The sequence below is a fragment of the Hemitrygon akajei genome, chromosome 10 (assembly GCF_048418815.1).
Source record: "Hemitrygon akajei chromosome 10, sHemAka1.3, whole genome shotgun sequence".
Classification (NCBI taxonomy): domain Eukaryota; kingdom Metazoa; phylum Chordata; class Chondrichthyes; order Myliobatiformes; family Dasyatidae; genus Hemitrygon; species Hemitrygon akajei.
The window spans coordinates 17,603,877-17,616,510 of record NC_133133.1 but is presented as its reverse complement, the minus strand read 5'-3'; the positions used below and the strand labels follow the sequence as shown (position 1 = coordinate 17,616,510).

Below are 12,634 nucleotides of genomic sequence, written 5' to 3'. Positions count from 1 at the left end.
TCAGAGGATACCCCCCCACCCCCGCACTCCACCCCGAGTCTGGATACAAATAGAGTTTCTAGCATCTCTGAATCTGGGTGTTTACTCTGGAGCTTGACAGTTTATTTGAGTCTTAGCTAGACCCAAATTTCAGACAGTAGACATGGAAATGACTCAAAACACACTCTGATGTGATGTCAGAAAGGAGGCAACAGGATTGAGAGCACAATGGAAATAGAGCATCCAACCAGGATGAGGGCAACATTGAATCGGTGGTCCTGGAACCACTGAGAATGAATGGAAAGTACTGTTCTCCAGTTTTAAGTCAAAGTCAATGTAAACTTATTAGCAAACTATGTATACGTGACCATGTATGATCGTGAGGTTTATTTTCTTGCAGGTGTCTACAGGATATTAAAGAAATCAGAATCAGGTTCAGAATCACTTTATTGCCAGTATGTGAAACATACCAGAACTGATTGTGGTTCAGTGCCAAGCATAGAATACAGAACAATACCATAACAGGCTACACAGTATCAACCAACAATTTACAAAAGTGTAAACAGCCGCAAGCAAACAACAATTAGCAGAATGGTCACATGTGCAAAGCTCAATAACCAAACTTAAATAAAATTGAAGCCATGAACAGACTCAATAATTATCAACAGAACAAGGACAGCAGGAAAGACCATTGAACGGATGTTATGCAGGGACAGTTAGGGTATTACACCTGAGTGAGTTTTGTTGAGAAGCTGGATAGCTACAGGGAAGAAGCTTTGGAGGTGACGTGTAGTCCTGGTGCTGATGGAGTTGTCGTGTCTCCTCGATGGTGATTTGAGGAATAGCTGACCTGCTGGGGGAGTTAGGGGTAATCTTTTCAGCCCTTTTCTTTACTCTGGCCATGAACAGGTCTTGTAATGTTGGTAGCTGACAGCCAATGATCTTCTCTGCTGTGTAGACCACTCGTTGCAGCCTGGACTTGGAGAAGGACTCGGTGCCGGGAAACCAAACACAAATAGAGGTACCCACAACATTCTCAACGCCTTCTATGCCTGCTTTGAAAGGGAGAATATAACCACAGCTGCGAAGATCCCTGCTGCACCTGATGACCCTGTGTCTCAGAGGCCAATGTTAGGCTGTCTTTAAAGAGAGTGAACCGTCGCAAGGCGGAAAGTCCCAATGGAGTACCTGGTAAGGCTCTGAAAACCTGTGCCAACTAAATGGCAGAAGTATTCAAGGAGTCTTCAACCACTCACTGCTACGGGTGGAAGTTCCTACTTGCTTCAAAAAGGTAACAATTATACCAGTGCCTAAGAAGAATAATGTGAGCTGCCTTAATGATTATCGCCCGGTAGCACTCACAACGACAGTGATGAAATGCTTTGGGAGGTTGGTCATGACTAGACTGAACTCCTGCCTCAGCAAGGACCTGGACCCATTGCAATTTGCCTATCGCCACAATAGGTCAACGGCAGATACAATCTCAATGGCTTTTCACACGGCTTTAGACCAGCTAGACAACACAAACACCTACGTCAGGATGCTGTTCACCAATTATAGCTCAGCATTTAATACCATCATTCCCACAATCCTGATTGAGAAGTTACAGAACCTGGGCTTCTGTACCTCCCTCTGCAATTGGATCTTCGACTTCCTAAACAGAAGACCACAATCTGTGCAGATTGGTGATAACATCTCCTCCTCAGTGACGATCAGCACTGGTGCACCTCAGGGGTGTGAGCTTAGCCCACTGCTCTACTCTCTATATTCACATGACTGTGTGGCTAGGCATAGCTCAAATACCATCTATAAATTTGCTGACGATACAACCATTGTTGGTAGAATCTCAGTTGGTGACGAGAGGGTGTACAGGAGTGAGATATGCCAACTAGTGGAGTGGTGCTGCAGTAACAACCTGGTACTCAACATCAGTTAGATAAAATAGCTGATTGTGGACTTCAGGAAGGGCAAAACGAAGGAACTCATACCAATCCTCATAGAGGGATCAGACGTGGAGAGAGTGAGCAGTTTCAAGTTCCTGGGTGTCAAGATCTCTGAGGATCTAACCTGGTCCTCAGGTCCCAACATATTGATGCAGTTATAAAGAAGGCAAGACAATGACTATACTTCATTAGGAGTTTGAAGAGATTTGGTATGTCAACAAATACACTCAAAAGCTTCTATAGATAATCATGGAGAGCATTCTGACAGACTGCATCACTGTCTGGTTTGGGGGGTGGGGGGGGGGGCCTACGGCACAGGACCGAAAGAAGCTGCAGAGGGTTGTAAATTTCGTCAGTTCCACCTTGGGTGCTAGCCTACAAAATACCCAGGACATCTTCAAGGAGCAGTGTCTCAGAAAGGCAGCGTCCATTATTAAGGACCTCCAGCACCCAGGCTGCGCCCTTTTCTCACTGTTACCATCAGGTAGGAGGTACAGAAGCCTGAAGGCACACACTCAGTGATTCAGGAACAGCTTTTTCCCTTCTGTCATCCGATTCCTAAATGGACATTTAACCCTTGAACACTAGCTCACGTTTTTAATACAAGTTATTTCTGTTTTCTGCATGATTTTTAATCTATTCAATATGTATATTGTAAATGATTTACTTATTTATGTATTATTATTTTTATATTTTTTCTTCTATATTATGTATTACATTGAACTGCTGCTGCTAAGTTAACAAATTTCACGACACTTGCTGGTGATAATAAACCTGATTCTGATTCTGAATGATGGCTGAGTAAAACAATAGAATTTATAAAAAAAAAACCTGTACATACACGAATGTGCAGAAGAAGACACAATAATTCTGAAAACATGAGATGCAGAGTCTTTGAAGGAGTGTAGATTGTGGAATCAGTTCAGTGCTGAGGTGAGTGAAGTTATCCACACTGATAGTTATTGGGTAATAACTGTTCCTGGCCTCCTGGTGTGAGACCCAAGGCTCTTGTAAGACAGCATGATCTGAATGATGGGGGTTCTTGATTATGGATGCTGCTTTCTTGTGGCAGCGCTCCATGTAAATGATGTGAAGGGCTTTGCCTATGATAGACTGGGCTGTATCCAGAATCAGAATCAGAATCAGGTTTATTATCAAAGGGATGTGATGTGAAATTTGTTAACTTAGCAGCAGCAGTTCAATGCAATGCATAATCCAACAGAGAAAAAAATTATAAACAAAATAAAATAAATAATAATAAATAAGTAAATCAATTACTGAATATGTATGTTGAATAGATTCAAAACATGCAAAAAACAGAAATACTGTATATTAAAAAAAGTGAGGTACTGTCCAAGGTTTCAATGTTTACTTAGGAATCAGACGGCAGAGGGGAAGAAGCTGTTCCTGAATCGCTGAGTGTGTGCCTTCAGGTTTCTGTATCTCCTCCCTGATGGTAACAGTGAGAAAAGGGCATGCCCTGGGTGCTGGAGGTCCTTAATAATGGACACGGCCTTTCTGAGACACCGCTCCCTAAAGATGTCCTGGGTACTTTGTAGGCTAGTGCCCAAGATGGAGCTGACTAGATTTACAAACTTCTGCAGCTTCTTTCGGTCCTGTGCAGTAGCCCCTCCATACCAGACAGTGATGCAGCCTGTCAGAATGCTCTCCATGGTACAACTATAGAAGTTTTTGAGTGCATTTGTTGACATACCAAACCACTTCAAACTCCTAATAAAGTATAGTCGCTGCCTTGCCTTCTTTATAACTGCATCGATATGCTGGGACCAGGTTAGATCCTCAGAGATCTTGACACCCAGGAACTTGAAGCTGCTCACTCTCTCCACTTCTGATCCCTCTATGAGGATTGGTATGTGTTCCTTCGTCTTACCCATCCTGAAGTCCATAATCAGCTCTTTCGTCTTACTGACATTGAGTGCCAGGTTGTTGCTGTGGCACCATTTCACTAGTTGGCATATCTCACTCCTGTACACCCTCTCGTCACCACCTGAGATTCTACCAACAATGGTTGTATCGTCAGCAAATTTATCATCAGCAACACTTTCTGTTCCTGGGCATTCGTGTTTCCCTACCAGACCACGATATAACCGGTCAGGATACTCTTCACTGTGCATCTGTAGAACTCTGTCAAAGTTCCTGGTGACATTGGATTTTTCAAAGGGTACACCGGAAAAGAGCCTGGTATTAACAATAAAACGTTATACGAAACCAGTTAGTTTACAGACTTTAGCAAGCACATTTATATACCTGAGTATTCTGGAAATGTAACTTCAGCAGTGCAGAATGAGGACTGCCTGGTCTTTAAATCTACAGTTTGGCCCACGGGAAGGAAGCTAACAGCAGAAAGGGAAGCAGCTGGCTGTAGTGGACTGGATGGGAATATCCTCTCAACACACTCACAATGCTGGAGGAACTCAGCAGGCCAGGTAGCATCTATGAAAAAAAGTACAGTCGACGTTTCGGGCTGCTTCCCTTCAACAGGACCCTTCGAAGGGTCTCGGCCTGAAACGTCGACTGTTACTCTTTTCCATAGATGCTGCCTGGCCTGCTGAGATCCTCCAGCATTTCCAGTGTATTGCTTGGATTTCCAGCATCTGCAGATTTCCTCTTGTTTGTGGTGGGAATATCCTCTTAATTCCGAAGAAGTCCTGGAGAGGTTCTTGCCTGTTCCACAAAATATGATTCCCGGAGGCTTGAGATACCAGGAAATGAAGATAGGTTGAAACTAAGAAATGCAAGCTCACTCCAAAGTATGAATAATTAATCTGCTTCTTTATGTTTGTTTGAAACTGGCTCAGATCCACTTGATTTTCGGAGTTAAAATCAATACCAGACTGCCCGCCATGACAATCTTTCTCTGAAGTCACCTCCATGACCCCCTGAATAAGTCTGTCACGTGCCACTGTGACAATGCACTCAGTGGCCACTTTATTAGGCACACCTGCTCATTTATGCAAACATCTAATCAGCCAATCATATGGCAGCAACTCAATACATTAAAGCATACAGACATGATCAAGAGGTTCAGTTGTTGTTTAGACCAAGCATCAGAATGGGGAAGAAATGTAATCTAAGTGACTTTGATCATGGAATGATTGTTGGTGCCAGACAGGGTGGTTTGAGTATCTCAGAAACTGCTGATCTCCTGGGATTTTCACACACAACAGTCTCTGGAGTTTACAGTGAAAAACAAAAAAAACGTTCAGTGGGTGGCAGTTCTGTGGGCAAAAGGTCAGAAGAGGATAGCCGACTGGTTCAAGCTGCCAGGAGGATGACAGTAGCTCAAATATCCATGAGTTACGACAGTGGTGGCAGAGGAGCACCTCTGAAAGCACAACACACCGAACCTTGAAATGGATGGGATACGGCAGCTGAAGTCCACAGTCATACACTCAGTGGCATCTTCATTAGGTACAGGAGGATGTAATAACGTGGTCACTGAGTTTAAGTGTGGAGTGATATTTGTGAACAACGATTGTTTCAGAGGAAAGTCTTTTTTAATGAAGCGGTAAAAAATATCAACTCACAAACCTTTCATTGCTTCATTCTTTGAGAATTTAAAAAAATGGTTAAATACTTCATAGCTTTTCACAATTGTTAAACATTGAAGATCGTGCAAACAATGTAAAAAGGAGAAACATCATATAATGAACATCTGCAGAAGTGTACTGGAGCTAGGAAAGGGATAATTATTACTGTGAGAAAGAATACAGTAGCCATGCACCAGACTCCATTATCTTTACAAAATTCATCCACATAAGGGAAAACTGCTGAAGGCAGATCCTGAAAGAACTGCATTGTCATGCTTTTAAATACATTTTTTTTGTAAATGCTGCAGGAAGAAACAGAGTAATTGTAGAAGAAGAAAGAAGAATGCTTTTTAATAGTCACAGGCTGGCTGAGGAGGTTAAAGCAGGGCTGTGGAGACCGTTGCAAAGTCAGAATGCAAAGGAGACTGTGGCTGGCTGTCAGGAAAATTGGGTCAATCCAGGGAATCCCGAGAACACGGACTTGGGCCAAAATCAGGAGACTGAATAAACCTGAATCAGAACTAGGCCAGGCACACAGCTGGGAGCACGAGACACTGCAGATGCTGGAGGAACTCAGCAGGTTAAGCAGCCTACGTGGAGGCGGGGTGTTGGGAAGACAAATTGTTGAGATGTTGTCCTGAAGGTCGAGTCTGTGAGTCCAGACCAGGGACTGGAATTTGGAGGCCCAATGTCTATGAGTCTGAGAGTCCGGGGCCGAGGGCTGGAGGCCTGGAGTCAGACTGCCCTGGGGGTGGAGTCCTGTCAGTGTACATACACTGTGGATGGGAGGGGGGGGGGGGGAAAGGGGCTTGTTTGGCAGTTGTTGTCTAGTTTCGTCCTGCTGTTGTGTTTTTTTTTTGCTGCTTCTAGTGTTCTGCTGAACCTTGTGGGCATGCTACATTGGCACCGGAACGTGTGGTGGCACATCCTTAGGGGGGATGGTTGTCAATGTGAATGAAAAATTCCTGTACGTTTCGGCGAAAATAAATCCGAATCTGAATCTGAAGCACATTTCACTCTGTTTCATAAAGGTAGGCGTGGAGTGGTGGCAAGAGGAGGGATGGTGCTAGGGAGTTAATAGCCCAATTAATCCAGTCCCTGCACCTACTGTCATGATACCAGCAGAGTTTATAATTAAGGACAGGGGTCCAAACTTTCAGTCAATCAGAGTAGATGGTCCTGGATTTGTAAGTTTCAATGTAGATGTCACAAAAGATCTGAATCCAACATCTCAGATTAGTCTCAGCCTTGATGCAAGGTTTCAACCAAAACACCGACTTCTCGTCTCCCTACTCCACAGAAGGTGCTTGACCCGAGTTCCTCCAGCAATTTGTTATAGAGCGCACATCTAGATGTGTTGGGATAATAATATTTGTTAAGCACTCTATAGCTATTAGTTTGCATCATTTATCGAACTTGTATTTTGGAGTGTCCTAGAGGGTACGCCCTGAATTAAAAACTTCACATAGAATTTTCAAAAATAAATGAATTTAAACACATCAGAATTACCTGAATGCATGTTACTATCAATGAAACATAAGCCTCAAGCCTCACTGACCACAAATACCTGATGCTGTACGTTAATTGGACCACTACTTTCTAGACTGAATGTGGATTGATTGATTTGGAGTAGCTACTATCCGTCTAGGTGAGGAGTCCCAAACTTTTTTTATGCCACGAACCCCTGCCATTAACCGAGTGGTCCTTGGACCCCAGGCTGGGGACCCTTGGTCTAATTGGTGAGCATGTTGAATATATATGACACAGAGAACTACAAAAGAGTATAGGCCCTTTGGTCCATAATGATGTGCCAGCCTTTTAAACTCCTCTGAGGTCAATCTAACCCTTCCCTCCTATGTAGCCCTCTTTCATTGATTTGCCTAACCAAGAGTTTCTTAAATGCCCTGCATGTATCTGATTTTACCACCAACTTTGGCAGTGTGCCCATGCACTTACCAATCTCTCTGTAGAGGACTTGGCTCTGACACCCAGCCTATAATTTCCTGCAGTCAGCTTAAAATTGTGCCCCCTGTTATCAGCCATTTTCACCCTGGGGAATAGTCTCTGGCTATCCACTCAATCTATGCTCGTATTGTCTTGTACACCTCCATCAGGTTATTTCTCATCATCTTTTTCAACCCTACCCTGTAGTGCTGCTCCCTCTTCCTTTTCTCCATGGTCCACTCTTCACCTTTGCCATCTATCACCTCCCAGCTTCTCACTTCACCCCCCCCTCCCCCTTGCTTCATCTTTCATTTTCCAGCTTGCACTCCTTCCCTCCACCCTTCTTATTCTGGCTTCTTCCTTTCTCTTCCACGTTTGATGAAGGGTCTCGGGCCGAAGCATTGACTCTTTATTCCTCTCCATAGATGCTGCCTGACCTGCTAAGTTCCTCCAGGTGTGTGTGTGTGTGTGTGTGTGTGTGTGTGTGTGTGTGTGTGTGTGTGTGTGTGTGTGTGTGTGTGTGTGTGTGTGTGTGTGTGTGGTGTGTGTGTGTGTGGTGTGTGTGTGTGTGTGTGTGTGTGTGTGTCTATGTGTGTGTGTGTGTGGTGTGTGTGTGTGTGTGGTGTCTGTGTGTGTGTGTGTCTATGTGTGTGTGTGTGTGTCTATGTGTGTGTGTGTGTGTGGTGTGTGTGTGTGTGTCTATGTGTGTGTGTGTGTGTGTGTGTGTGGTGTGTGTGTGTCTGTGTGTGTGGTGTGTGTGGTGTGTGTGTGTGTCTGTCTGTGTGTGTGTGTGTGTGTGTGTGTGTGTGTGTGTGTGTGTGTGTGGTGTGTGTGTGTGTGTGTCTGTGTGTGTGTGTCTATGTGTGTGTGTGTGTGTCTATGTGTGTGTGTGTGTGTGGTGTGTGTGTGTGTGTGTGTGTGTGGTGTGTGTGTGTGGTGTGTGTGTGTGTCTGTCTGTGTGTGTGTGTGTGGTGTGTGTGTGTGTGTGTGTGTGTGTGTGTGTGTGTGTGTGTGGTGTGTGTGTGTGTGTGTCTGTGTGTGTGTGTCTATGTGTGTGTGTGTGGTGTGTGTGTGTGTGTGTGTGTGTGGTGTGTGTGTGTGTGTGTGTGTGTGTGTGTGTGTGTGTGTGTGTGTGTGTGTGTGTGTGTGTGTGTGTGTGGTGTGTGTGTGTGTCTGTGTGTGTGTGTGTGTGGTGTGTGTGTGTGTGTGTGTGTGTGGTGTGTGTGTGTGTGTGTGTGTCTGTGTGTGTGTGTGTGTGTGTGTGTGTGGTGTGTGTGTGTGTGTGTGTGTGTGTGTGTGTGTGTGTGTGTGTGTGTGTGTCTCACTCTGCATTTCCAGCATCTGCAGAATCTCTTGCATCTCTATTCAGATAAATGGGGCCAAATCCCGAAAGCACAGGATGATTGACGCCAGACAGGCATGTGCACTCCCTGATATAAGTATCCAAGCAATAACTTCAGTCTCTGTGGCCTTGTCTGGTTCCACTGCTGGCAGGGAGATACCTTAGCCTGAGAAAAAGCTGTACTGCTGATGTCAAAACTCTGATTCAGGTTGGCATATCAGAGACCTTTGCTCTGTGATAAGCATGATTTGAATACACCTGATTGCCCAGCTCCCGACAGCCACTTCAACAGACTCATTTTACCTGGTTTGTTTCCTTTAGGGCCTGGATGACGAGGGTGATCTGTTGGACAGATAAAAACCTTTTAGCTGAAAATGAGCTCTCCAACCTCTTCGGGCTCTCCGATAACTCCGTCATCAACAGGTCCGCCTGCAAATCTTACCGTCTTTATCTCAGTAAACACCACCTGTTCCTCATTTGGAAGTTCACATATTCCCACTGTTTAGTAGTGAGTGTATGGTTTTGTTTGAAGCAAGACATCTTCTAGCTTCAGACATCTTAATTAAGTGACCAATAGGATATTGGACAGACTATAATATTGTTGTTTTTATAAAGCCGGAACACTCCTTTCAATTAGATTTTCAATAACGATTTCATTAGAATCAAATTAAATTGTTTGTCATACTGTATGATAATTATTATAAAAATAGTGAAAAGCCAACAGTGAACTTGTATGGAAAATATAGAGGGTGGTTACATTATAAACAGAGATTTGATGCAATAAGTTTAATTTTATGTGTCTTTCCAACCTTTGTTTTAAACCTAAAAATATCCCAGTTGACTTTCAACCAGGTACTTGCTCCCATATTGTCTTTGATCTCAGAAACTTGTAAATCCTTTCTAGCTTTTGTCCTTACCTGAGTTACCTTTACCTCTTTTGCCATGGTCATTGCTGTCATCAAGGGCATCGGCCAGGTCAAAATCAAGGCCAGGGTCGCTTGTGTCTAAGGTTGCAAAGGAAATCCATTCAAGCACAATTCAAACAAAAAGGGGAGAAATAAGTGAATTTGTAGAGTAAGAGAATAAGTTTAAGAGTTCCAAAGACAAAGAGAAAACAGAAGCAGAGCTAATATCTTAGGGATAAGAATGCTCTGATGATGTTTGACATGGTAAAGGTAAAGTGAAGAACTTCTACATGAGGGGAATGGTGAAAGAAGTATTAGATGTATAGATATACATAGGTATATAGAGAGAGCGTGCGTGCACTATGGTTTGCTATGGGCATGGTCAAGAAAACTAGAAGAGAACACGGAAAATGTTTTTGGTTCTGGTCACCTTATTATAGGAAGGATGTGGAACTTTTAGGGAGGGTCCAGAGGAGATTTACTAGGATGCAACCTGGATGAGAGAGCACGTCTTACGAGAAAAGTTTGAGTGAGCTAGGGCTTTTCCTTTTGGAGCAAAGGACATTGAGAGGCAACTTGATAGAGGTATACAAGATGAAAAGAGGCATTGATAGAATGGATAGGCAGAGATATTTTCCCAGTGAGGAAATGAGAGGGCAATGAAGCCACTTGCCAGGTATTCCACAGTTTCCTCCTGTTCCAGCTGCCTCATCCCCACTTTCCATCATTTCTATCCCCTTTTCTCTCTTCTAATTTGATTTTGAAGACACCCATTTGCCCTAACTACCTAACCATCTGTGTTATAGTTGATAGCCTACCCTAGCAGCCTCTGAGGTGGAATGCTGTAAGTGCAAGTTACTGGGAGACAACAGCACCACCTTCCGCTTGACACGTTAAATGAACAAACTGTCTGTTCTCCCAAGTACAAAAGATGGTACAGCACAAGAGGCCTAGATTGAGTGGCCAGCCAGAGACCTTTCCCCCAGGGTGGAAATGGATAATAGAAGGGACATAATTTTAAGGTGATTGGGGAAAGTATAGGGTGATGTCAGAGGTAGTTTTTGACACAGAGAGTGGTGGTAGGTCATTGGAATGCCCTGCCAGGGCTGGTGGTGGAGGCAGATACATTGGGGACATTTAAGAAGCTGTTAGACAGGCACATGAATGAAAGGAAAATGGAGGGCTATATGTGAAGGCAGGGTTAGACTGTTAAAAGGTTGACATAACATCATGCGGCAAGGGGCCAGTACTGCGTTGTACTGTTCTCTGTTCTATGTCTGAATATGTAGCGTTATCGGAGTGAAAGGGAAGATCAATGATGGGATGGAATAGATTAAGGGATTGGCACAACATCATGTGCGAGAAGATCTGCACTGTGCAGTAATGTTCTATGTTCTACATATAAGATCAACGATGGGATGGAGTGATAGCAGACAGACGTATGAGGAAGGAAGGCTGGAAGTCCCATATTAGCATTTACCAACAAAATCTGAGCCATTTGTGAAGAACTACACCACTACTCAACCCAGTGAATGTAGGAGAAGTACACCTAGACCCATTCCCCTGCTCTCACTCCAGAACCCTATAAAATCTCTTCTTAAAGATACCTTTCAAGTTCCCTCCTGAACACTGGAGTTGAATCTATCCTCTAGCTATCCTGCACAGTGCATTCCAACTTTCATTCTGTAAACATATTGTCTCCTATTAATGTCATAGAGAAAAGAAACAGGACTTTTAGCCACAACGTCCGTGTCACCAATCGGACACTCATTTACCCTGACCATGACTGGCCAGTTCTATTTTCTCCACATTCCCACTGTACACAGTACTCCACCTGTGATCCAATCAGTGTTTTACAAAAGTTCTCCACGAGTTCTTCATTCTTGTACTTCTATTTATAAAACCCAGTATGACTTTGGCTTTTTAAACATTTTCTCAACCTGTCCTCCTAATTCCAACAAAGTCTTTCAATCCAAAGTCTGGATTGAAAGGGATCAAATGGTGGAGCAGACTCAATGGGCCGAATGGCCTAATTCTGTACCCATGTCTTATGGCCTTATGGACCACCTGAGTTTCCTCTGGGTGCTCTAGTTTTCTCCCATATTTCAAAGACATATGGGTTAATAGGTTAATTGGTCACATGGGTGTAGATGGGCAGGAAGGGCTTGTTACAATTCTGTATCTCTAAATACATTACCTATAAAAATATTCACCGCCCTTGGAAGTTTACAACATTGAATCACAGTGGATTAATTTGTAATTTGACACTGGTCAACAGAAAATGACTCTTTCCTGTCATCATTACAAAGTGATCTAAATTAATTACAAAATAATTGATTGCATAAGTAACCATCCTACCACCCCCCTTAATATGACACACCAAATCATCACTGGTACAGCCTACTGTTCATAGAAGTCACAAAATTAGTTAAATGGAGATCTGTTTCTGGAGACCTGTGTGCAGTCAAGGTGTTTCAATTAATTGTAGTAAAAATACACCTGTATCTGTAAGGTCTAAACTGCTGGCGAGTCAGTATTCTGGCAAAAACTACACCATGGAGACAAAAGAACACTCCAAACAACTCTGCGAAAAGGCTATTGAAAAGCACAAGAAGGATACAAGAAAATTTCTAAGTCACTGAATATCCCTTGGAGTACAGTTAAGTCAATCATCAAGCAATGGAAAGAATATGGCACAGCTGTAAATCTGCCTAGAGCTGGCCATCCTCAAAAACTGAGTGACTGTACAAGAAGAGGACTAGTGAGGGAGGCCACCTGGAGACCTATGTCAACTCTGGAGGAGTTACAGGCTTCAGTGGCTGAGATGGGAGAGACTGCACATACAATGACTGTTGCCTGGATGCTTCACCTTTATAGGAGAGGACAAAGAGAAAGCCACTGTTGAAAAAACTCACAACATCTCGGCTAGAGTTTGCCAGAAGGCAGGTGGGAGACTCTGAAGTCAGCTGG

At 43.6% G+C, this 12,634-nt stretch overlaps 1 protein-coding gene across 4 annotated transcripts in view; it reads right to left on the bottom strand.

Annotated features, from left to right (window-relative positions):
- cd99l2 (CD99 molecule-like 2) overlaps nucleotides 1-12,634 on the bottom strand; it is a 227,591-nt gene that overhangs the window by 31,321 nt on the left and 183,636 nt on the right. For 2 of the 4 annotated variants that reach the window (XM_073057825.1, XM_073057823.1), the window contains exons 6-7: nucleotides 9,677-9,763; nucleotides 9,063-9,101 (exon numbers count right to left, since the gene is read on the bottom strand). In XM_073057825.1, coding sequence (XP_072913926.1) covers nucleotides 9,063-9,101; nucleotides 9,677-9,763 — 126 coding nt within the window. The remainder of the gene's footprint in view (nucleotides 1-9,062; nucleotides 9,102-9,676; nucleotides 9,764-12,634) is intronic. The other 2 variants (XM_073057826.1, XM_073057824.1) reach the window with 2 other exon arrangements.